Source organism: Platalea leucorodia, assembly GCF_965183815.1.
Source record: "Platalea leucorodia genome assembly, chromosome: 2".
NCBI classification, from domain to species: Eukaryota; Metazoa; Chordata; class Aves; order Pelecaniformes; family Threskiornithidae; genus Platalea; species Platalea leucorodia.
In genome coordinates, this window is record NC_138824.1 from 120,246,345 (window position 1) to 120,270,856 (window position 24,512).

Sequence of the window (24,512 nt, forward strand, 5' to 3'; positions counted from 1 at the left end):
CTGAAATTCTTAAATTGTGTGTGTGTTTGTGTGTACACCTTTTAGCAGTGGAACTTCTTTTAGATGTTCTCTGGACAGCACCCTGAGTATTTTACACACATATGTGTCTGTGTGTAAGTATTTGTGTGTGTGTATAAAAAAAATTAAATAAAAACATATCTGTACAATCACTTTAGAGAGTACCTAACAATCAAATTAATTGCTTGGCAGTACAAACCCAGCAAATTGGTCTCACTTACACCCATGTCCCCTGCCCTTTCTTTCATGATAAAAGGCTTCTAAACACCGTGGCCTTGTCATTTGAGAAAATAAGTGTATGTATTAAGGTGGACTAATAAGCTCAAATCAGTCTAAAAAACTGTGAAGCCCTTGCACCAATACTGCAGATAGATACACTTGCCCTCTGCTGTGCCTTGCAGCAGGGGGATACCCAAGCTGATGAAATTGGAGGTACCAGCAACTTGGGAACCTGCACCAGCACAGGACCTCCCCGTGCCGTGTTAGTCCTGGTTTTTCTAACATGCTAACTTGTGCGATCAGAGGAGCGTGCTGCAGGTCGCAGAGCTGTTTTCAGCTCCAGTGCTGGCTTTCTCCAGCATGAGCGTGGGCATACATCCCCGGAGCTGCACCAAGCGTGTAACGCACACCCTTGCAGCAGTTCTCAGTTGGCAGCAGTGAAGTCTTGCTCCATGATTCCCAGAAAACGCCTGCCTGAGACGATGCTTGAAGTGGCCGAGTGGCACAGCCCCTGGCAGATGTGCTGGAGAGCATGCGCCTGCTCCAGGCAAATTTGAAAGGGGCCAGACCAGGCCTCTGCTAAGTGGTTTTTAAAATCGCAGCTTCAAGTGGTACGTTTTATCTCCTGCTCTTAAGCACCATTTGTGCCACAAAGAAGAGATTAAATTCTCCTGTGGAGATAACTGTGACCCACGTGGAGGTTTTGAACCACACAGGATCTGGCTGGCTTTAAATGAGCTGAGCCAGCGAAGTATTTAACTAAGGGTGCAGTATAGCCCCAAATCTGTGTTAGGTATTTGTGTTTCAAATTAATCATCACTTTGAGCAGCCACCTGCCACATTGTGCTGAGTGTTTTGTATTGCCTCAGATCATCTGCAAAATATTTTTTTTTCTCTCCCCCGCCCCCGCTTCTTTGGTAGACCAGGTCCCTTTTTTTCCCCTCTTTGAACTGTGCCACCTTGAACCCTTGCCAAGATGATGGACATGTCGGAATTCGGGGAGGCTGCTCCCTTCCTCCGAAAGAGCGAGAAGGAGTTGATGATGGCACAGACCGTCGCCTTCGATGGTGAGTTGCAGTACCCTTTATGCTGCCAGTGGCCAGTTAAGAGGGATAAGGGTTACATCCAAGTGTAGTTTTGGGAATGCAGAACAAAGCAGGATGCAAAGCCTCCGTTGCTGCTGCTGTTTGAGGTAGCTGGTTCAACCAAGTTCTGGTTTCTTTATTCTGCAAAGCTGTTAAAAACCCAAAGGTAATACTAAATAGAAATAATCTATCAATTTACGGTAAGTAAATAATTAAATGGATTTAGAAGCAAAGTGTATTTGTACTGCTCTGCTAAAGGGGGGGAATCACTTCTTTGTCCGTTTGAAAGAAAAACACCACACATTGATATTCCTGCGATGACAGAGATTCTGCGGCGTGATTTAATGTCTCATTATGTTGTACCTGTACGTCTGTTTGATTTGCAGGCTGTATGGCAATCTAATGTTAGCTTTTAGTTTCCCATAAATTTTTTTCTCATGAAATGGATTTATATGAGCCCTGAGGCGTAGTAGTAAGTATAAACACACCAATAACCACAGCATTTCGCTATTCAGAACAGTTGCTGTAACTGAAGACCTAGTCTAGTGCAGCTACTCCAAACTCTAAAAAGCTGCATACATAACTCAATGTGAGTTATTAATATTGCTGTTTTTCAAGACAAACCTCAGAAGAATGTGCAGGAATAAGGTTAAATCTGATAGCTGGCAGGCAAATAATGTGGGCTGAATTCCTCGCTCAGATCGCAATTTTCTGTGTGACTTTTTAGCAAACGCCTTAATTTGGGCTTGGATCTCAGTTCCTCCATCTGCATACTGGTCATAATGATTATGGATTTCCCGTGGAGGCTGAGGCTTAGCCAGCATTTGTGGAATATTTTGACACCTTGTGCTGGAAGGATCTAGAGGAAGCCAAGTGGTAGTTTCAAAGGGGAGACAACATTTGGGAGCCCTACACCTTCTGCTTTGGCAGGCAGCTCTCCAGCATTGCCATCTGCTGCGGTCCCAGAGGTTTTGTGTCACTTGTGCAGAAAAAGTAACCCAGCAATCTTGCTTAGCTAGGCATGGTGTTACTCTTCAATGCAAGGCTGTGAACCCTCAGTCTCCTTAATTTCACAGGGAAGAAGAAATGTTGGGTTCCCGATGAAAAGAAAGCTTACGTTGAAGCTGAAATTACAGAAACCAGCGGTGGCAAAGTGACCGTGGAGACAACAGATGGAAGGGTACAAAACTGGTTTTGTCTGATCCATGACTAACAAGGCTGGAGCAGCAAGCTCCAGAAATTACCTGTCCTAGTTTAAGCTCAGTTGCCTGTTTCATGAAATGGGCTGCGAATGAGAAGCCCTAGTAACTGATGTCATATCAGAATGACACATGAAAAACCACCAAGGGAAAAACAGCAATGCGGTGGTGGGCGAGCGACCATCAGCCACTGCACAGCAGCGGGCCGTCTGTGAGCAGAGGAGTGCATCCAGCCAGTTCTGGTTTGGAGCCCAGAGGTAAAAGTCCAGGCCGTAGCAAAATCCCATGGCTCCTTTCGCAGCCCTACCACAGCGCTCCTTTCTTTTATCATCTCAGCCTTCCCCCGTTCTTCTGATACCTGTGAAAACAAACAGTATTATGCACATAGGCTGGGTTTGAGCTGAAGGACTTCTCTCTTCGAGGGAAAAAAAATATGTTCTCCTATAAGGTGTGTGAAGCAACAGAAAATCCCAGTGTTTTCCAGTGTTGCCATACTTATTTGTCTTTGCAGACCATGACTATAAAAGAAGATGACGTGCAGTCAATGAACCCTCCCAAATTTGACATGATCGAGGACATGGCCATGCTGACCCATCTGAATGAGGCATCTGTGTTGTACAATCTGAGAAAGCGCTACAGCAACTGGATGATCTATGTAAGGGTCATTCCAAGGGTATATTTAGATATCAGCATTTCAAGTGCAGATTTCATGTTTGAACATGTTGTGTTCTTCATATTCAGTTTACATCTTCAATAGTCACAAAACTGAGGGTCTTGCTCATCTCTTCAGAAAAGAAGTTGCTTGGAGCTGGCTTGTGTCTGAATACAGACAAAACTGAATGAATAAGATGATAGTGTCTAGTTCTTTGGTTTTGCTTGCTTGCTTGCCTAGGAGAGGGGTGTCACGGGATGTATTTTCAGCAATCAAGGCATTGGGGAGACCTAGTTTATTTTTCCTCTTCTAATATTAATCCATGTCAATGCTAGCCATGGAGATTTCCTTGTTAAGAAACGATGCCTCAAGCTTAGAGCACACACATAACTTCTCTTAAGTATGAGCCTTTCTATCTTTAGTTCAGTAATTTTATTCCCTTCATTTTCAGTGATGACATCTGCCTTGTTTCGCTCTGGCCTTTTCCCTTGCTCTGTATCTTCCCCATGACATCATTAACATAATTTCTGTCAGCACCAGAACAAGCTGCAGTAGCATCTAATTTTATGAAGCCAAACTTTTGCTCTCAGTTTGCTGCATTCAGTTGTGTCTGAAATCAGTCAGGGGAATCTATACATTTTCTAGCCAATCCCTGTTCTGGTTTGTGGTGTTCATCAGAGGATCGAATCCTACTTTTTCCCATTTAAATTCTGATTGTTAAACATTTTCTGCATTTCTCTAATAACCCCTGTATGGACATGTATGGCCTAAAGCATAGCTTTGCTTGCAGATCAGTATAGGTAGAAAATTAAATTTGTCATCTTGACTTAATCCATTTACTGGTTGGGGTTTTTCTTTTCCTTGTAGAAAATAGGACTGAGGACTCATGCCAAGGCCATTCTGGAACAGGTCCTAATGCTATTTTTAGGGAAAGACACCTGGATTTCACCTGAAACTTTTAGAATGTAATTGAGCTCATTAATCTAGGTGCACATAGAGCTTGTGCCCGTATAACAACTGGATTTCTTTGAAGATTTTTGCTTCAACCTGGACTAAGTACCTGAAGAGTTACCAGCTAACACCACTTCCCTGGGGTTACAAGTGAAAACTCATTCTTCCTCAGAACGATCAGGCCCCAGCTAACTGATGTAGATAGCCCAAAGAGCTACTATAAAGATAGATTTTTACCAACTGTGTTTCTCCAAAAGCTGAAAAAAGCTCCACAGCTTTGGGGAATAACACTATGAAGTTGTTTTTTCTTTGATCACCCATCAGAAATTGCCCCAAGGTGCTCACATCAAATTAATAATGGGAGATTGTTTCTCCTCCTAAGAATGGAGTTCGAACAGGAAAGCTGTAACTTCTTTCCTTCGTAATGAATGTTTTCAAGAGGAAACAACTCTCGTGGGGTAGCAAGGCAGAAAATCAGACGTAGGTCTATTTGCTGCTCCTTCGTTTTGCTGAAGGGACTGTTCCTGTTTCTGGTTGTCATCTTGAAAATACTTTTCCCCCTTTGGAAAACTGTTTAATATCTGTAGTTTTGATATCAATTGTGAATAGGAAGTCACTTAGCAGACCAGTAGCTTTAGAAATTCAGATCAAAGGCTGAAATTCAAGTCAGAATTCAAACTCAAATCAGAAGCTGGCAACCCCAGGTCCTGCTTGATTAACTAGGACTTTTTTTTTTTTTTCTTATTTCTTGAGTGGTTTTTTCACTCTTGTTTTGTGTTCTTCTCTAGACCTATTCTGGTTTATTCTGTGTGACCATAAATCCCTACAAGTGGTTGCCTGTCTACAAGTCAGAGGTCGTTGCTGCATACAAAGGCAAAAGGCGCTCAGAGGCTCCTCCTCACATCTTCTCGATTGCTGATAACGCGTACCACGACATGCTGCGTAGTAAGTGGCACTGTTTGCTTTCAAATTTGGTTTTGCTTTTTTTAGCCAATATGACTGGTATCAGGTGGAAGTTTGTGAGAGCTTTTGTAGTGTGCAACAAATATGCAAATACTCTACAAGCAACAGGGGCTTGGCAGTCTGCGTCAATGTTTGGGGGGTTTTTTGTTTGTTTTCGTTTGTTTTGTTTGTTTTTTTTTAAACTCCCCTGACTGTCCCTGTGGTACTTCTGGGAAGAGTAAGCTCTGTATATGGGTTATCTGTAAGGTACACAAATTTAGCTGTCTGAACTGGGTGAATCCGCCAGTTTGTAACAGAAATGGGGCCATCCCCCAAAGGTCTGTAAGTATTTTCCCAACCTCAAAAATAAACTTACTGTCAGTTTATGCTCAGTATTCTAACCCTTACAAGATGTATGCACTCAAAGGTTAGTGAAGGCCAGCTATCTAGGGTGCTGTGTGCACATCACTTGCACAAACCTGCCGTGGGTCAGTGTTGCACTGACTGCCGCGGGTCTGGATGCCAACCCTGCGGCAACAAACTCCAGATTTTCCTGTGAAATTTTCTCACCCTGACCCTCAAATTACCAGAAAAAAAGAGTTTATCAGCAGAGGGCAGCAGGGATGTGCTCACACCAGGTCCTGCGAGGTGGCAGGGTAAATCCCAAAGAGACTTGGTGGGAACACATCCTGCCGTAACTAGTTTTAATAAAATGGAAAGTGCCACAGCTGTGAGGGGACGGAAGGTGCTGGGCAGAGGGGATGTGTGTGTGGCTTCAAAGAGATGCTCTTTTATCAGGTAAGAGTGAAATACGTCAAGGCTGCCCAATATGTAGGCTGTCGTGATGACTGGAATTAAAAAAGAAAAGAGGAATTTAGGCTCAACGACTTGGGAAGCTGCTATGATTTAGCATTTGCTGCTTGGTTAATAACATATTAAGGTTGCAAAGTGTTCTAATAAATGCTTATTTCTGGTCAGACCATTAACAGTGGGGACGCTATAAAACTTCATTCCAGCAGCACGGCCAACAGAAGAAGAGTGCATAAGCATAGTAAGGAACAGCCTGTGAACAAACAGCAGAATTACTTGCATTGGTCTAGTATTTCAAGAGCAGAAGAGTCAGATGTGAGCAAAGACGTACTCAGGAGTAAGAAAAGAAACATTTTGATAACAAGAAATTACTTTCTTTATTATAGTTTCCCAGACACAGGGGAATGTGCATAACTGACAGGTCTTTAATATCGACTTGAACAAAACACGAGAGGAAGATTCAGGGCAGGGCTAGAACCTGCACTGCTGGAGGTCAGAGTAGGGGATACTAGTTTTTATCTTTCCATCTCTGCTTCATGTGATTCTCTCCTGTCCTTGCAGGACTGATTCTGGAATAGTTGGTACTCATTTGCAATTATAATAAGTAATTTGTACAGCCTACTAAGTTTGTCTCTCTTCCTCCCCACCCCCCCACAGATCGGGAGAATCAGTCTATGCTGATCACGTAAGTGCTTCTTTTTTAACTAATTTGAGACTCTGTTGCTGTGAAAAACTTAGAAGAACAAAATCCTACTGAAATACAAGTTGACCCTTGAAAGCTCAGCTAAATTGCCTGGAACTTGATCCAAGCCAAGTAATTGGGAATTTGGCCATCTGATGGCTGCCTTGAACCCCACGGGAAAGGAGTAGCTAAGGGTTTGATGGAGGCTGGCCTATTTCTGATCCCCATCTGGTGTTCATTCCAAGTAGGCATGAAAACAACTCAGCAGGCAGTTGAAGAAGCTTCTTCTGGGGTTAGCCTTACTGTGGCTGCCCTCTTTGGACACAGAAGACTCCTTCTTTTTAATGTGGTTGCTCTTGCTGCAAATTATATTTAAGAATGCTGTGTAGACACATCGAAAGGGAGGGAAATGACCAAGGCAGAAAAGAAGAGGCATGTCATTTACTGGCAAGCATGAAAGATGGAGAGTTGGGTGTCTCTCTACACAGTTCACATGCACTCCTGCGTAATGCTGGCAAATTACTGCAGCTTTTCTGTACGCTTTCTAACTCATTAGCTGTATATAGGTATACCTCTGATCCTCAGTCTGGATGTTTGTAATAAAACTTCATGCCCCTAAGGAAGCTCAGTGTACCGTGGGTTTGTACTAGATTTCTGAGCCCAGTCACATGAAGAATTAGTTGCTGCTATCATTGGCATTCACCTCTTCATTCAGTCAATTTAATGTGATTTCCACTGAAATGGCCAAACAACAGCAGAAATCAGAGTCAGTGATTCTGAGAACAGCCTGTGTGCTGGGGGGAGCTGGCAGGACAGGAGGAGGGTGAAAGGACGAGTTACAGCTGTTTGAGCAATACCTATGCTATCTTCCTCCTTCCTTTAGCGGAGAATCCGGTGCTGGCAAGACTGTCAACACGAAACGTGTCATCCAGTACTTTGCCACAGTGGCAGCCCTGGGGGAACCTGGTAAAAAGAGCGTAAGTCTGCTGGTGGCTGTTTCATTTCAGGCTCCCAAGGTTTTTCTGCTGTGTACAACTAACCTCACAAGTCTGCATCCCGAACACTAGACCATGTGCTAGACCTCAACAGGCATAGTTAAGAAAAGAAACTGCTGGGAAAAGATACTGATGCTTCTACATGGCGTCACTGAGAGCATGCTGTTCTGAAGGTGGAAAGGCAATGCTCACCTGAACTTGCCATGCTCCAGATGGAGCAGCAAAACCACTCCTGGTTCTGAACAGCTGCTTGTTGCTGCTGCTTTTTTCTAGGAGTTTGTTTTCATGTGTGTTAAAGACATTTCTGATCATGTAAAAGCTGGTCAAAAGACGGGGAGACTGTGAAGATTAAGAAATTTGATATTTTTTTTTCCCCATGGAAAATAGTCTTCAAAGGGGCTAGGATTGTAATTTCTCATCAAAACGTCTATTTTGTTGAAAGCTTTTTTGTCCACAAAAAAGGAATGTTTTGACAAAAGATTTTTTCAATCAGCTTTTCTGTATTTCTCTTTGGATAAGTGCTGTTCTGCTTATAAGTGCTCTCTAAGGTTGCAGTGAATACTGTATTCATGCTGCTTTTTATCTTGTGTTGCTATGAGCTTATTCACTACAAGCTTCATTGCACTTGAAGACTCAACACTCTTCTGTGGTGAATTAACTGATTCCTATGAACTGTATTTATAAGGTCAAAATTTCAGCTAGGCTTGGATTCTGTACACATAACTCACGTCACCAAAATCTAACATACATTCACCTGAGGCCTGCAAGGCTCTCTTAACAAATGATTGAGTAGTCCAGAGCCAGCTTTCTGCCTGCAATAAGCTTGGTGCTCATAGTGGCATCTGAAATCTGGTGTGCTCATGGAACAATTGTGCAAATAACAAATATTGCAGCTGCAAGATATTCCACATAATTTATCAACTCAGGCTGCATTTTATTTTCATTATTATCACCCCTTCTTTTCAAATAATCCAAGAGTTCAAGTGCAGCACGATCTAATTGTCTAAAACTTGTCTGTTTACATTTACATCCTTTTATTCTAACCACCTGGCAATAGTCTTCTCTGTCCAGTTAGTTAGCCTTTTAGTTCATTGTGGAACATCTACAGAGCAAAACCAGGTAGATGTTTGGAGCGGGGGTTAAAACAAGAAGCTGGGTAGGAACAGCACTTGGCTATTTTGTGATGTATGGTGAACACAAAGTAACGGTCACACGTGGTTTTTGAAGGAAGGCTTCAAAAAGTCCTGCTTGTGTGTTGGTGCCCACTAGACATCTAACCTTGCTAATCTTTATCTTTTGTGATGTTCTTCCTGTTAGTACTCACATTGTCTCTTTTTTTTTTTTCCCTCCATTGTGTTTCTCTTTTGACAGCAACCAGCTACCAAAACTGGGGTAAGTCATCAGCTTTGCTATTTTCTTTTCCACATAAAAATGGTACTGGGCTCTATCAGTCTGTGTCACGAGCCTCCGCATTTCACTTTGCATGGTTCCCCCAGTGAAGGATCCCTAGAGCCCAGGCAGTTAAAGTAGTTTGTTTCAGCAAACTGAAATTCGTGGAGTGACAGTTTATGCTTTTCTCATCTCCAAAAATCCCAAATATTACAAGCTCCGAGTGCTTTCAAATCTAATGCATTTTAGTTCTTGTCACTGTCTTCAATAGTCCCTCTCCTACATTCACTTGGATGTCCCCACATGCTTCACAGTGCATGGGAAGAAATGGTGATTTCTTTCGTATGTAGATGGCATAAAATATCAAATCTACAAAGCAAAACAGTAGAGAGCAGCAGAATGTTTGAAGCCTTTTAAGCACTCACAATTGACTGACGATCTTGCTGTTATGCCATTCACACTGTGCCACCCCTAGGGTGGAGCTAAATCACTTTGCTATGGAGGCTTCTCTCTATAAGTGAATGCATGGCTGAGTTATATTTGACAGCTGAGTTTGGTTTGTGGCCTGTAGGTTTCTCAATAGTATTTCAACCTTGATTTCCAGGGTACCTTGGAGGATCAAATCATTCAAGCAAATCCAGCCCTAGAAGCTTTTGGAAATGCCAAAACCCTGAGAAACGACAACTCCTCACGTTTTGTAAGTCTGTAACATAACGTAATGATGTCCTCTTCAACAACGGCCAGTTAATAACATCTCTGTAATAATCCCTTCATAAGTTGCTTCTTATTTTGTCCACTAAAATGGTTGGATTTCCACACAGTGGAAGAATAACAAAGTAGGATATAACCAGGAAAAACTACTGGAAGGACTAAAGATGAACAGAAACAAAGAAAGATCCACCCTGAATAATTGTTTCTGCAGAGCCACACATGCAGCAGTACTCCTACCTTTGACCCATACTGTCTACCTTTTTGGCTGAGTAAGCTGCCCCTGCTTGTCCCTCAGTGCTGACATGACCGTGGGCCTCTCCTCATTTCCATTAGGTTTACAGGAGAGCAATCCCCTTTGGAGCTCTGCCCCTGCCACATCTGGTTGATGTTGTCTCAGAGTTCCAAAAGGAATAACACGAGGATGACAGCCTGAGTCTATAGCCCATGCTTCCCTAACAAATCCAGTTAAAAATGAAATTGGAAGGGGTGGAGAGGGTCAGAGGTTGTAAGTATCTGTGGAAAGCTGCACAATTGTATAAGGAGTTTGTCAGCTGGAATGGAAATTAATCATTTTAAAAAGTGGATGTGTTTGAATATGATAAATTAAATGAAAACTACTCAATTTTTATGAATTTTGGGGGATGAATATGCAAATTTAATGGACAAAACAGTGTAAAATCACAGCACCCTTCTGACATAGGTAGTTGCATATAAGTTAGGACTGCAAATGAGGAGTCAAAAAAGAAGCCTGTGTGTCTTATGCGCAAGCTTATTGCTCTGAATCCTGCATTACAGTAAACCTGCATCATGAAACTGGAAACTACGCGCATTCCCGTATCTTAGCCTGGCAGATAAATACACTGTTATCCTTTCCCCACAAGCTGATTACATAGCTGTAAGTAATTTAGGCTTGGAAAAGTGTAATATCATTGTTTGGTATTTCTCATTGAAAATCTGCCTGTGCAAAGCCAAGGAGTTAGCATAAACTGATTCTTTGGGCCAAATGATTGCCTTCAAACAGCATCCTTTGTTTCTCTCTGTGTATACCATATGCACTAATTAGAATATTCTTCTGTGTGAATTAGGGTAAATTTATCCGAATCCATTTTGGAACCACAGGCAAGCTGTCATCTGCTGATATTGAGATTTGTAAGCAGCAAACTCTCTCCTTTTAAAAAAATACAATTGCTCATCTGAAAGCTTGGAGAGCCTTTCTCACTATATTTTCCTTTGTGCGACCAGATTTATTGGAGAAATCTCGAGTGATTTTCCAGCAACCAGGCGAAAGAGACTATCACATCTTCTACCAAATCCTGTCAGGAAAGAAACCAGAGTTACTGGGTAAGCATTACGTGAATCCACAGCTTTTAAGAACCACCCTTCAGCTGAGTAGACAGTGGCTGTGGAGGGGGCAAACCCATGTGCAGAAAGGCCCTTACGCTTCCACTTGATGAAACTGAACTTCCACTGTAAAATACACTCTTTTAAAGATGACGTTCCAATGGCAGCAACAGAGACCATTTTTCCGTCATATACTGATGCAGGTACCCTATAAAGTGAAGTGATATTACAGATTAATCTACAAGGAATGAGACTCAGACAGGACTTTTAAAATGTAGCGTTATAAAGGCAAAAAATGTCACATTGAATTTGTGTAATCCAAAGTCTCAAAACATCTGGAAAATGCTATGCCTCCAAAAGCATTTGTGGTGATAAAACTTTAATTATCCAGATTTTCACATATGAGATTTGCTTATAAGTCCATGAAGAAAAGCTAGTTTCCTCTTTCTGCCCCAAGTGCCAAAACTGGCATCCTAGCATGTTGTGTAGCAAGAGAGAATATGCAAAGCTGCCTGCTGCTGATTATATGGCAATTGCCCCTTCCAAGCTTCCCCTGGGTGAATGTGGTCCCATAGACCTGCTAGAGAAGAGCGGAGAGCAGATGAGGTGTCTCTGCTCCCATCTCCTCACGCTTTGAATAAAACCTTTACTAGTTATTTAAGTGATATGGTTTGCTGACTTTAATTTGTGCTCTGAAGGAACACATTTTATAAAATAAATTGAAAAGTCACTTTATTGCTCCACTAAACTCCTACTAAGCCATAGCAATCATAATCTGTTTTGAAGTCTTATTATCCTGACAGTGCGTGGTCAAGTCCCTAACCCTCTTAGCTTTTACGTGGCCTAATTAATGATGATTACGGGAAAGATTTCAAGGAAGCATTGCACGGAGATTACTGTGTGAATCCCTGTGCTGGGAAAATATGGTCTTTCTCATAAACTGTCTGTCTGTGTACTCTACAACAGCACACGCCTTTCTGGCCAGCAGGAGCATGTCTGCAGGCTCTTGAAGAGGCTGAAACCAGTGGGGAGTTCTGTTTTGTAGACAAGGAATGTATGCATTTGTATATAAACACATACATATCTAAATATAGATAAGTACAAATATAGATAAGTATAAATATAGAAAAATACAAATGTAGTTAAATGAATACATAACATAGTGACTACATAGCAAAGTGATAGACTTATAGAAAATATGATTTTTTTATACACATATATTGATAGATGTATATATATTTACATACGCACATATTTAGACATGTAGGTGTGTATGTATATAAAAGATTGAAATCTAGACCAAACCTTGGTCTGCTGCATGTGGGTGAAACTTTCTGTTGATATGGGGAAGCAGGACTCTCCCTGTAGTTCTGGAGACAGCTAGTTTTCTAGAAAACAACTCTATATTTTTGGGTTTTGATGTGAAGGAAAAGGAAAGAGGAGAGAAAAAAATAGCCATATTCAGACTTTTGAGCCAAGTGTCTTCTGCAAAGAGTCCTGGAAGTCACTATTTTGTGAGTCTGTTATAAAAGAGGGGAACCATGCCCATTGTCCCTGTCTTAGACCATACTAAAATCTTTTTCTCCTCTGTACTTAGATGGGATTTTTACACCTACAGGCATGCAAGACAGAAAGTAGGGCTATACGGGAAATTATGAATTCAGTATACTGCAAAACATGCTTAATAGAGTGTATGGAGTATTCCCATATTCTTTTTATTCAGACTTTCTCTAAATCTTGATCTTCAGACTGGAATAGTAGAATGAAAGCATTGGTTGCTGCCCTGCAGTTGTAAAAAAACAGAAAACAACTTTATACACAGTTGTGCAGAGACAAATGTATGTCAGAGTCGATCTTTCGATCTCTATTTTTTTGGGATATCTGAATGGATGGCAGTTTTGACCTTGGCAGTTCTTTTACAGATATGCTACTGGTATCTACCAACCCATATGACTACCACTTTTGCTCACAAGGAGTAGTTACAGTGGACAACTTGGATGATGGAGAAGAATTGATGGCAACAGATGTAAGCCTGTATTGATTTGACTTTGTGCTTCATAGATTAGGTGCATGTGGGGAGGAAAAGTGCTGGCAGGAGCCTAACTTCAGTCACTGAAACTATTGGACTAAAGTGAAAGCAGTAATGGGTCTTAATTGCATTCATATTATGAAGCATGAGGCCTGATAAACTATTATACTTTTGAATCTGGCCTTGCTCCATGTAATGCCCATGGGCACAATGTTCTTATAATTTTGATATATATAATGCTAGATAAAGGGAGCTCTCCTCCTGCTCCCCAGCCACTGCTGGGTCTTCAGGGTGTTCCAGTGGCTGCTTTGTGAGATAACACTCCTTGGCAGGTTAGTAATATCTGCCATGCAAAGGTAGATTGCGGGGCTGCAAAATGCCATTGCTTTTGAATAGGGAAGTGAAAAAATATCTGTGTTTCCTTTTTACAGCAAGCCATGGACATCTTGGGATTTGTGCCCGATGAGAAATATGGTTCCTACAAGCTCACAGGTGCCATCATGCACTTTGGGAACATGAAATTCAAACAAAGACCCAGAGAAGAGCAGGCAGAGGCTGATGGCACTGAAAGTAAGAATAACACCTAAAATTACTCCTTACTTTCAAAAGTCTGGCATGTATCATGCACTGTGTTGAGAAAGAAGCAGCCTGTTTGCTTTGATCTTGCACACTTGCAGCTCCTGCTCAGCCAAGAGTGCTCTGCTTTATTTGTAGCAGTGGCTTGTTCAGTGGTGGGTAACCTTACTTAGTAGAAGGTGAACAGACACAGTCAGAGTAACCCAATGAAATTTGAACAAAATGGTTGTAAAAAGTTGTTGGCTTAGCTTTCTATTTCATGTCTTCAGGTCTTGCTTCTTTACTTCCTCTTGCACCTGAAACTGTCTATAACCAGTGTGGAGATATGTTCTTTTCCCTATACCTGAAGAGTTTCTCAAGTGTGATTCTTGCAGCAATCAGGGTCTAAGGTAGTTAGATGACCTTCTCCACCACAAGGGAGAGTACAGGCACACCTAACACAAAACATTAAAAGAGCAAGGTCTTTATCCAGTTTCTCTTTGGAAGTGGATGTACTTAATACTTTTTTTTTCTTGGCTAGACATGTTTCCATGTAGAAGTTCAAAGCCAATTGAAACCTTTTTTCTCTTGATCAGGTGCTGACAAAGCTGCCTACCTAATGGGAATCAACTCCTCCGATTTGGTTAAGGGTTTATTGCACCCTAGAGTCAAAGTTGGCAATGAGTATGTGACCAAAGGTCAAAGTGTTGAACAGGTAAGGAGAAGCTTTCAGGGTATTTGGATACCTGTCCCACAAGCCTTGAGGATTCATCTGTAACATCCCAGGGAGACAGCTGCTAGAAATATTAACATGTTCCTCTAGTACCTGTTCTCATTTTATATTCCCAAACTTGGGGGACTAGACAGTGAAAGTGCAGGAAACTCGTGAAGAGATGGACAAAGGAATAGTGGCTGGCACTGCCTTTGATAGGATTGTTTTTCTGATGTGTTAGTAGCAGCCACTCAAGGAAACCAGGTGCAGTAAAAACACATGGGGATTGATATCTAATTCTGGATGAGAATAGTTATCTAGAAGAGTTGAGCCATGGATTATTTATTCACTCATCACTCATTCATTATTCATGTAATTGTAAGCTCTGTGTGACCTCAATCAGCTAAAGGCAATATCCACTTAAAGGTATCTCTTAATTTAGCAAACAAAAGTCCTTGGGTTAGCACTGCTGCAGCTGTCGCAGTATTGTAGAAGATGCTGCAGCATTTTGGCTACAATGAAAATTGTTATTTGAAGGCAGGCTGTGGTACAGGCTCAGAAACTAGAAAACTGCTGGAAAGAGGTCTGTCCTATCAGTGTAGTTGCACATAGGCTAAAGAAGAGACTCGACAGACTTCTCCTATCACTTGCTTATGCCATAGCATTTCTCAAAAATTAGAAGTAAATGGCAATGAGAAACTTGAGCACAGACTTCCCTTATTCTAGCAGTAGCTCTGGACATCATGGCTGGCATCCAGCCCATGAGCTTTCTCGTTCCTAACTTCCACAGCAATGTAAGGGATTAAAACTTTTGCAATTTGCTGTCCAGCTGTTTCCCCAAGAGGTACTTTACTAGCACTTTATGTACGTGTTAGTATACATACATAACAATGATTTGAAGAAAAGTCAGCATAGATAATGGGAGAAACTGTGTATTGTATTAAGTATGCCTTGGCGATTATAAGAACCATTGTGAAATTTCCTTTAAACTGTAAGTAGGGATTGAAACAGGCTACTGCACTGAAACCCTTGTGTTCCACAGTGAATTCTGTTCCACACAGTGGTATTCTGAAACATATATTTTAGGTTTTGTATGCTGTTGGAGCCTTATCTAAGGCAGTGTATGATCGAATGTTCAAATGGCTGGTGGTCCGTATCAACAAGACCTTGGACACTAAGCTGCCAAGACAGTTCTTCATTGGAGTTCTGGATATTGCCGGGTTTGAAATCTTTGATGTGAGTATTAATGTGTGAGGACTTGGTGGAAGGACATAAAAGACACCGAGTGATAGCTCTTGGGTGGGCATTTCTTTTTCTAAGTGAACAGAAGGCAAAGTGCTGAGAAAGCCATCAAGCAAATAGTGTATATGATTTTACAAGGTTTTTCCATAAATAGATATAGAAAACACTCAGCATTTAGCACAGCTGGACATGGTGGTAGTTCCTGGGGAGGAAGAGGGTGGCAACCTTTAGCAAAGACAACATCTCACGTGCTTTGGGCTGTGTTTTAGGAGAATGTATTGTTACCACTCTTTCTCTTTGAGAGAAAGCATCTTTTATAGGGTATGATATTTCTTTGTCGTTGTACCTCAATATAAGAAATATATCTTCATCTCGATATAAGAAAGAAATTTTTTTACAGTGAGAACAATCATTCACTGGAGCAACCTCCCCACGGACTTGGTAGAGTCCCCATCACTGGAGGTTTTCAAGATGTGATTGGGCAGGGTGCTAGACAATCTCATCTAGGCTCCCTCTCCCACAAAAGGTTGGACCAGCTGATCTTGTGAGGTCCCTTCCAACCTGGGCTGTTCTGTGATTCTATCATCGTTGTAAACAAGTGTATGTGAGAAAAGCACGTCACAACTTCTGTTTCTCATAATCCATTCCTGAAGATGAGTGCTTAATGCTGTTGCTGCTATGTGTTGCTCTCCATACGCAGCAGAGCAAAGAGCTCATTGACTCTGTTTTATGGGACTGGTGTGGCATGCTGCTGAAGGAAAAGCACATGCATGCTGAGAGACCTGCACAAGTCTGGGCATCCTCACTCTCCGGAGGACAGCACATTCCAGCTCAAACCATTCTATGATTCTATGAGGCAGCCAGCAGCTTGCTACAGAACTCCCCCCTCCTTTGCCTTCGGTGTTATGCTCAGTAGTTTCTTGAGCAGTTACTGTTTAGAAGGGTTTAGATATAAACAGTTTCCTCCTTGCTGTTCCACCAAGCCCTTACCATAGTTAACTGTGGTGCAAATGCTTCTTTTTTTATCTCCTTCTGCAGTTTAACAGCTTTGAGCAACTCTGCATCAATTACACTAATGAGAAACTGCAACAGTTTTTCAATCATCACATGTTTGTCCTGGAGCAAGAAGAGTATAAGAAGGAAGGCATTGAATGGGTATTCATTGATTTTGGCATGGACCTGCAGGCCTGCATTGATCTAATTGAGAAGGTATGTACAGGAGTGCTAAGGCGTATTTACTGAATTGGTTTTATTCATGATGCTCCCCTGGAGACATCCTCAAGTCCCAGTGAACAGAGTAGGATAAGCAGCAAGACAAATTTCTTGCCTTTCTACATGCAATACAGAATTAAAGAAAAATTAATATTTGCAGCATTTGTGGCTACTTGGCCTGACCTCCGTAAGTTTGCCGTACAGAGGCAACAGTAACCACAAGCTGTAACTGTTAATTTGTATGGCTGTATAATCTTCCTTCGTTTTTACTTTTGTCCTTCTCTGTCCCTACTGTTCTTCCATTTACTTTGTTCCACATATGCTTAACATCAAACATACTTGTCAGCTTTTCAGTGCAAATGTTATGCCTCAGCTGCGTGCCCTGTACCTCTCCCTGTGAGGCTCCTGTTTCTTACATTACATGTTCCCTCTCACCGCTTCCCCAGCATGGGATGCACCTTTCCTTTTCTCTTCTTTGTGAGTATAATGTGGTCCTGGTGGGGACAGCTGTCCCTTGCTGTATCTCTCTTTCTGCCATGTCTTATGGCATGGCATCTAACCCTGCTGATCTGTGAGGAAAAATGAAATTTTGAGTTTGCATTAGCAGGACCTTTGGAACAGCTGGAGTAGAAAGGCTGATTATTAAGTGCTTTTCTACTTGATCACTTTCTTCTCCAGGGGTAGGATATCTGCACACGATCCTAGTCCCTCAAACGATCTGTCCAGCGCTAGGAAGTTAGTTCATCTTTTCCTGAGACATGAATAATAAAATGCTAGTTGGTCCAACTGCCTTGAAACGTAAATCAAACCCTTTCTGGAAGCCATCATAAAGCCTCCTAAGGCAGAAGTGACATATTGAATAGTCAAAGGTGTGGTTACTATTTTAACAGAACAAAGGCTTCCTCCTCAGAACAAGAAGAAATTTTGCAGGCTTAAAATTCCATCAGATCAAACTTAAAGGCTGCACAGCTACTGAAAGCAGGCAGCCTAAGCGCTTTCCAACAAAGATGTTCTTAAATCCACAGCCACTGGGAATCCTGTCCATCCTTGAAGAAGAATGTATGTTCCCAAAAGCTACGGATATGACATTTAAAGCCAAACTCTATGACAATCATCTTGGCAAGTCACCTAACTTCCAGAAGCCCAGGCCTGATAAGAAAAGGAAATATGAAGCTCACTTTGAACTTCTTCATTATGCCGGTGCAGTAAGTTCCTCTGCTGGCGGGTAGACTTCGTTTTAAAGGTCTTCCTGGTGGGGTTCGGCCCACAGCGCACAGCAAGGGAGGGTGGGAAGGATGAAGAGGGGAAGAAAGGAACAGTGAGGAGTAAAAGCAGACATCTACTCTCTCTGCACAGGTATTGCAACACAGTAAGATGCCACCAGGCTCCAAGACATCTGGTCCTTGGATACACAAATAAAACAAAACAAACTGAGGAAGGCTAACAGTGCTTTTGCTGAAAATATGCCTTGCCTTGCCTTTGTCACTTTTCCTAAAATCAGATTCGGACTCGTGATTAAACAGCAGCAGCATCTAACTTTCCATCTTGGTTCCCCATACAAATGAACTGAAGAATTTCTGCCTAACTTCAGGGATGCTTAAAAAAAAAAGATTTAACATCACTTTTTACTCACATTAGAACCAGTGTGTCAAAGTAGCCAAGGGCAATGTGGTTAATTCTGTGAAAGTTGAGTTAACAGGTCCGCTGATGATGGAGTGAACTGGAATACAGTCCAGTACTGTGATACCTGAGCCAAAACTTGTCCAGTTTCAAAGCTCTGTTTTCAGACCAGACGGGCAAAAAGAATTTGAGAGGGACACAGGAAATTTTTTATCAAACTAGAGTTGATATGAAGCCTCAGCACAGCAGAGCTGGAACCTACCTGATGCTGTTAATTTCAAATTACAATTTAACATTAAGCTAATTTTCTATTTATTAAGAGAAATAATGTCCATCTTGCTCTTTATGTGTAGTTGTTAATGTATTCAGCAAAGTAAATTAGAATTTCTATCCCCTTGTGGTACGAATAATGGAACATATTTTTCCACTAAACAGAGCTGTAGCAAAGACCAAGAGTTAGATTTTTAATCATTAAATTTCTGTTAGAAAATCTTGGTTATTCCAGTGTAGCATTTTGTTGTGAAGTGAAATTATTATTTGCGCATTTTATAGTTGAGCAGTTAATAGTAGGGTTCCTGGAACACTGATGATGTGGCATCTCTACAGCCAGCCGCATGGAGTCCATGAGAAGATGTAGGGACCAGATAGTTTGGAAGGGGTATGTGGGATTCAGATGGTTATCATTAGAAAGAGAGATCTGGGAATTAGGAAGCAGAGAATTGGAGGGAAAGTGATGAAAAATTGGGTGGCTGGTACTGCTCTGAGAGCAGCACTTCACAAAAGGTCATTGGTTTCAAGCCAAACCATAAAGAACTACTGGCTGCTCTGAAGGGGAACATTTGCAACCTCTGGTTTGTTTTCAATGTCTTGCTGTAGGTTCCCTATAACATTATTGGGTGGCTTGAGAAGAACAAAGACCCACTTAATGAAACTGTAGTAGGTATTTTCCAAAAATCATCCAACAAACTCCTGGCAAGCTTGTTTGAAAGCTACGTTGGTGCTGACAGCGGTAAGCAGAATCAGTTTAACATGGGTTTTCTTTCATTGCTGGGATGTATGCTTGGGAACGAATTTAAGAAACAAACCAATTCTCTCAACTGCAATTGACTCAATGCTAAATGGGGCAGTGACTAATTATTTAGATGCACACAGCATCTGTAGGAGTTTGCCGGTTATACCAAGGAGGCCATTAACTCAGCTAGTTTGAATGTGTAATACCTCTGAGCAATTTTGGCAAGGAAATCTGTGTGTTGTGAACACTCCAGTGGGATTTTGAGCATGCAAGTGTTCAGATATGCAAGCAAGTGTTGCATAAAAAATTTTGTACATAAATGCCTATGAACAAGAACAGCTCGCTCTTCCCACGCTGTAGTCCTCCTTGCTAGCCACCCTGAATTAAATAATACAAAGTTTAAGAGAGTGTTTTGGAATATTTTGTTGGATTAGTGGCAAGTAGACACTGAAGCTTCCTGAACACCATTCCACATTGGCCAAAGTAGAAGATTTTGCCAATGCATCTTGCTTTTTGGTTGCTGTTGGGTTTTTTGTTTGACAAGACTAATGTATGTCTGGGAACATATTTAAGCTGTATGCATTACACAGAATTCTCTTATTTGTAAGAAGACAAGTAGCGAGCATCCAAAAAATTGATCGTAAGTAAATACGACTGGCATTCATTACAAAGATGTAGCTCTTATGTCCTGAAGTTGCAATCACTTACAGCCTATTTATTAGTAACCTAATTTCTACAGATGTTGTCATGAATCATAAGACACTTTCTGAGGAAGCGAGCAGGCTGCAGGCTTCATAATGTGAATAAGAGACGGAGCTGAATGTAAATAACAAAAATCCTGCCACTAGCAAATTCTTGCAAGTTACTAACTGCCTGTTTGCCTGTGGATATTCCTCTCTGTCAGAACACTACCTTGCTTTTCCTCAGTGTCAGGAGAGAAGAACAGCCTGTCCAGATTAGCCTCTTCCATTCTCAGCAGTGTCACTTTCAAAAGGGGGAAAGGCTGTGGATAATAGCATCAAGCACATTGCACTCTTCACTTCTCCTTTTATGTTGACTGTTGTTGACAGGTGACAGAATGCCAGACCTCCTGGGAATGATCTAATGGTCCAGTGTCTAGAAAGCTACAGCAATTGATGTACATTTTTGGGTCATGTTTGGCTCTTGTGAAACTTCCTAAAGGTCATGTCGGAAACTAGCGATCCTTTGGAGTATCTGAGTGATTTTGACTCTGAAGCTTTAAGCAAAATTCAGGGGATGCGAAGCTACTATATCTAAAATTACAAATATTCATTTCCCTCTATTCTAGACAAAAGTTACTTGCACAAGTTCAGTGTCTGCATAGCAGACACGTGAGAATCAGTGTTTATACAGTACAATATGCGGTATAAATTTTCCATAAGCATTACTTTTCTTTAGCTTTTTCTTTTTCTACATTGTCTCACCCTATAGGCTTTTTAATGAACTACAAACTACTCTATTTTGTTAAAAGTTCTTTTTCTGCCTTATTCATATTTATGGACTTTCTGCATAACAAGTGATGCTGTCTAGATCTGAAATGCAAATGCAATCCAGAAAGCTTACAGTGGTCTTCGACAAAAATCCTGAGCATGGACAGATTGCTGCAAACTTGTGATACGTCACACTTGATGTTCAGAAGTTTTTGTGTAATGTTTGAGCCATCAAGTCATTAGCTATGCCTTTCATTCAAAGGAAACTGTACTATTAGAACAGTTTGCCTGTCTCCCATGCCCTGCCTGCACCCCTTACTGAGATACAGATTGTGATTTTTATTTATTTCATTTTTTTCTTAGCTGACCAGGGTGGAGAAAAGAAACGCAAGAAAGGTGCTTCTTTTCAAACCGTGTCCTCATTGCACAAGGTTTGTTTACCTCTTCCCACCTGATGGTTTGAGTTAAGACAATACATTGAAGAGGAATGTTAGGGATTGTAATGGACAAAAAAGTCAAAATCCAACATCAGAATTTGATTCGGGGCCTGGGTTATTGACCTGGGTTAGGTGAATACATTAAAACTGCATGTGTGAGGGGCTGCTCCATTTTATCTTCTTTTAGCATTCAGGCGATTAAGTGTTTTTTATTCTATTTGAGAAAGTATCACAAAATGTTGCGAACAACCTTTATTGCTTATTTTGTGGCTTATAGCTTCATGCATGTCTTTGGAACAGGAACTGATTACAAGTAATTTGCTAGTCCCTCTCTGATTACTGTTTGTAACTGGATCCTAGAGTTAGAGCAGTCACGGAAAACAAAAGTTGTTAAATAGAGTGGCATGTAGCCTCTTTTTCCCCCGAGTAATTCCCTCCTACTGGGACTGGCATGTGCTCCTGGTGGAAGCTGTCACTAGGATCATGCCTGGGGAAAAATGGGGCCTGTAATTTACCATTAATACCATTTCTTATGGGTAACATTAAGGAAGCTGTAATGTAGGTAAACCTCAGGAGGAAGTAGTTATCTCCCACTAGTCATGTCATTTTATCTCCTTTGGAGGTACTCCTCATGAAGGGAAATCATGGGAAATCAAAACCTGTATTTTACCAGCTGAAGTGTAAAGATAGCTGAAGAATCACTCAGACAGTAATTTAATAATCCACAAATACTTCCCAGCACACAAGGAACTGCTAAGTACCCAGCTCAGGTTGGCTCATTTATCATCCTGGCTGGTGTATGAGAAATTTTCAGTTTGAACAGTTGTGCTGATGACATTATATTCCAGCTCTAATGGTCTCTATTTTCTGCATACTAGACAAAACACTTTCTGCAGAGCTTGGTAATCACTGGTAGGCACTGAATGGTTGGCTTCTTCTGAGCTAGCTTGCTGCCTGCCTGGGAGATGTCTGATTAAGATCAATAAAGGGAAAGTTTGGCCAGGAGGACAAAAACCTAGCTTTTGTGAGGAACAGGTAGCAAAGGTGAACTGTTCTCACCGAGTGGGGAAGTAACTAGGCAAAATTGCAGTAGGCTTTACAGAAATGCTCTGCAGGGTGATACTGCATCTTGCCTGCTGCTCATCTTGTTTCTGACATTTCTGGTGTTGTAAGTAAAACATGTGTCTTCTTAAGTCTTTGCTAAAACTGATGTGGATTCCTATAATAAAGTTAATTCATGCTTTGGTTTATTTGAACACATTTCTCTGTAATAATTTTGGTAAGCTTATAATTTTGTTGGAGACTATTTAGAGAGATGACCTTAATAAACTTAACCAATAAGCTGAAGAAATAAGTGATTGGAATTCCATTAAACCACTAAAGCTAATTGTGTTTTTAATATGTCTGTTCTAGGAAAATTTAAATAAGCTGATGACTAACCTAAAATCTACAGCCCCTCACTTTGTACGATGCATTATCCCCAATGAGTCAAAAACTCCAGGTATGGAAAACATAACAGTCTTAAAAATTTAGTATATTTGAACTATGTCATTACAACACTTGCTTCCACATCACCAGATTGTACTTAAATACTGTTTGTGTTGCTCACCTTATCCAGTGGTGTTGCTCTTTGAAGAGATAACACCTCACATTTTCCAATTCCCTCGGCAAAATGAAGATTAAGTCCTATGGAGAAGCTCCATTTAATTTAGCCTTGTTTTTCCCCTGTAGGTGAAATGGATGCTTTCCTTGTCTTGCATCAGCTCCGCTGTAATGGTGTCCTGGAAGGCATCCGCATTTGCCGTAAGGGTTTCCCAAACAGAGTACTTTATGCTGACTTTAAACAAAGGTAATGCAGAGTTGTGTTGTCTCCTGTCCTAACCCATCCATCAAAATAAGCAAAGCACGTCTTCTAATTTTTATTTGAGGTATTTTATTCCATTCAAGTTTATTTTCCATTCAGTTTGCCTAAACATGGAAGGCAGAATTCTGCTCTTGCTTGTGTCTGTGTAGATGGAAAGTAGGAAATTACCCTAGGTGATTTTTTTTTTTTTTTAAGTTTTGGGAGAAGAAGGGGGGATTAAAAAAAAAAAAACAGAATCTAGGCCAATTTTACTCATTGCTCATCCGTTATTAACAGGTACCGCATTCTGAATCCGGGCGCAATCCCAGAGGATAAGTTTGTGGATAGCAGAAAAGCTGCTGAAAAACTGCTGGCATCTTTAGATGTTGACCATAACCAATATCGTTTTGGACACACCAAGGTAACGAGAAAAGAACATCACTGCTTATGTAAAGAGAAAAGTGATGGATCTAATATTTAATTTGCAGAATAGGACATTATGCAATTTCTGGTGGTGGCAATTAATGAAGAGTTAATAATACAAGGAACCAGCAATACAGCAGCAAAGTGATATTGATTTTTAAGCTGTGCTAAAGGAATTTTATTTCTCTGGCTCAAGCTCCCGGAAAGCTTTTATTACAGCAACACTACAAGCGGACACAGCAGCAGCTGATGCTCCATGCCCCCCAGTAAAACAATAGCTTATTTAATATAATATAGGTACACTCAGACATATATGGACCACAAGATCAGCTGCAGCTTTTGAAATGAGGCCATGCGCAATTATGACATGGTCCCATTAGCAGGGATGTCTGTGAGCTGGGAGCTGTGGTTCAGCAGACCTGCTATGAACCCTGCCACAGCTGAAAAATACTGTGGCAATAAAATGGTTTGGCCTATTCAAAACTGGTGAGATGAGACCTGTCTTAAAACAACTTTGGAACTCTACAGTGGAGTCCCTGATGCAAGTAGTATTTGGCCCTCTATACTCTTTTACTTTATAATGTGTCAATAAAAATGCCATTCTTCTGAACAATTTCAATAAGGTCTGCATAACTCTGGAATAACATCATTCGTTATGGTGAAATGACATTTGTGCACGTACCAGGTGTTCTTCAAGGCTGGTCTCTTGGGCCATCTAGAAGAAATGAGGGATGAGAGACTTGCAAAAATCTTAACAATGATCCAGGCAAGAGCACGCGGCAGACTGATGCGGATTGAGTTTCAGAAGATAGTGGAGCGCAGGTATGAAGGCATCCCCTTAATCTTAGCAGATAATAGTCATTACCATTCAATTATATGTTGAGCAGAGCCATTATTACAGTTCCTAAGGTTATAGCTATCGCTAAATTAAAGGTTTAAGGTAGATGTATGATGAAAACAATAGCAACTGTATATTTGTTGC

The 24,512-nt window shown here is 41.1% G+C and overlaps 1 protein-coding gene across 6 annotated transcripts in view; it reads left to right on the plus strand.

The window, feature by feature from the left end:
• Positions 1-1,213: 1,213 nt before the first annotated feature.
• MYH15 (myosin heavy chain 15) overlaps positions 1,214-24,512 on the plus strand; it is a gene marked incomplete at both ends in the record, with an annotated part of 45,862 nt that continues 22,563 nt past the window's right edge. For 2 of the 6 annotated variants that reach the window (XM_082304112.1, XM_082304109.1), the window contains 22 exons: positions 1,214-1,304; positions 2,399-2,502; positions 3,033-3,176; positions 4,913-5,069; positions 6,534-6,561; positions 7,442-7,535; positions 8,925-8,945; positions 9,547-9,639; positions 10,739-10,802; positions 10,896-10,994; positions 12,917-13,020; positions 13,455-13,593; positions 14,175-14,293; positions 15,377-15,526; positions 16,571-16,741; positions 17,770-17,949; positions 19,241-19,373; positions 21,191-21,258; positions 22,678-22,765; positions 22,996-23,113; positions 23,405-23,528; positions 24,216-24,352. In XM_082304112.1, coding sequence (XP_082160238.1) covers positions 1,214-1,304; positions 2,399-2,502; positions 3,033-3,176; positions 4,913-5,069; positions 6,534-6,561; positions 7,442-7,535; positions 8,925-8,945; positions 9,547-9,639; positions 10,739-10,802; positions 10,896-10,994; positions 12,917-13,020; positions 13,455-13,593; positions 14,175-14,293; positions 15,377-15,526; positions 16,571-16,741; positions 17,770-17,949; positions 19,241-19,373; positions 21,191-21,258; positions 22,678-22,765; positions 22,996-23,113; positions 23,405-23,528; positions 24,216-24,352 — 2,426 coding nt within the window. Of the gene's footprint in view, positions 1,305-2,398; positions 2,503-3,032; positions 3,177-4,912; positions 5,070-6,533; positions 6,562-7,441; positions 7,539-8,924; positions 8,946-9,546; positions 9,640-10,738; positions 10,803-10,895; positions 10,995-12,916; positions 13,021-13,454; positions 13,594-14,174; positions 14,294-15,376; positions 15,527-16,570; positions 16,742-17,769; positions 17,950-19,240; positions 19,374-21,190; positions 21,259-22,677; positions 22,766-22,995; positions 23,114-23,404; positions 23,529-24,215; positions 24,353-24,512 lie in introns of all 6 variants that reach the window. The other 4 variants (XM_082304113.1, XM_082304110.1, XM_082304108.1 and 1 more) reach the window with 3 other exon arrangements.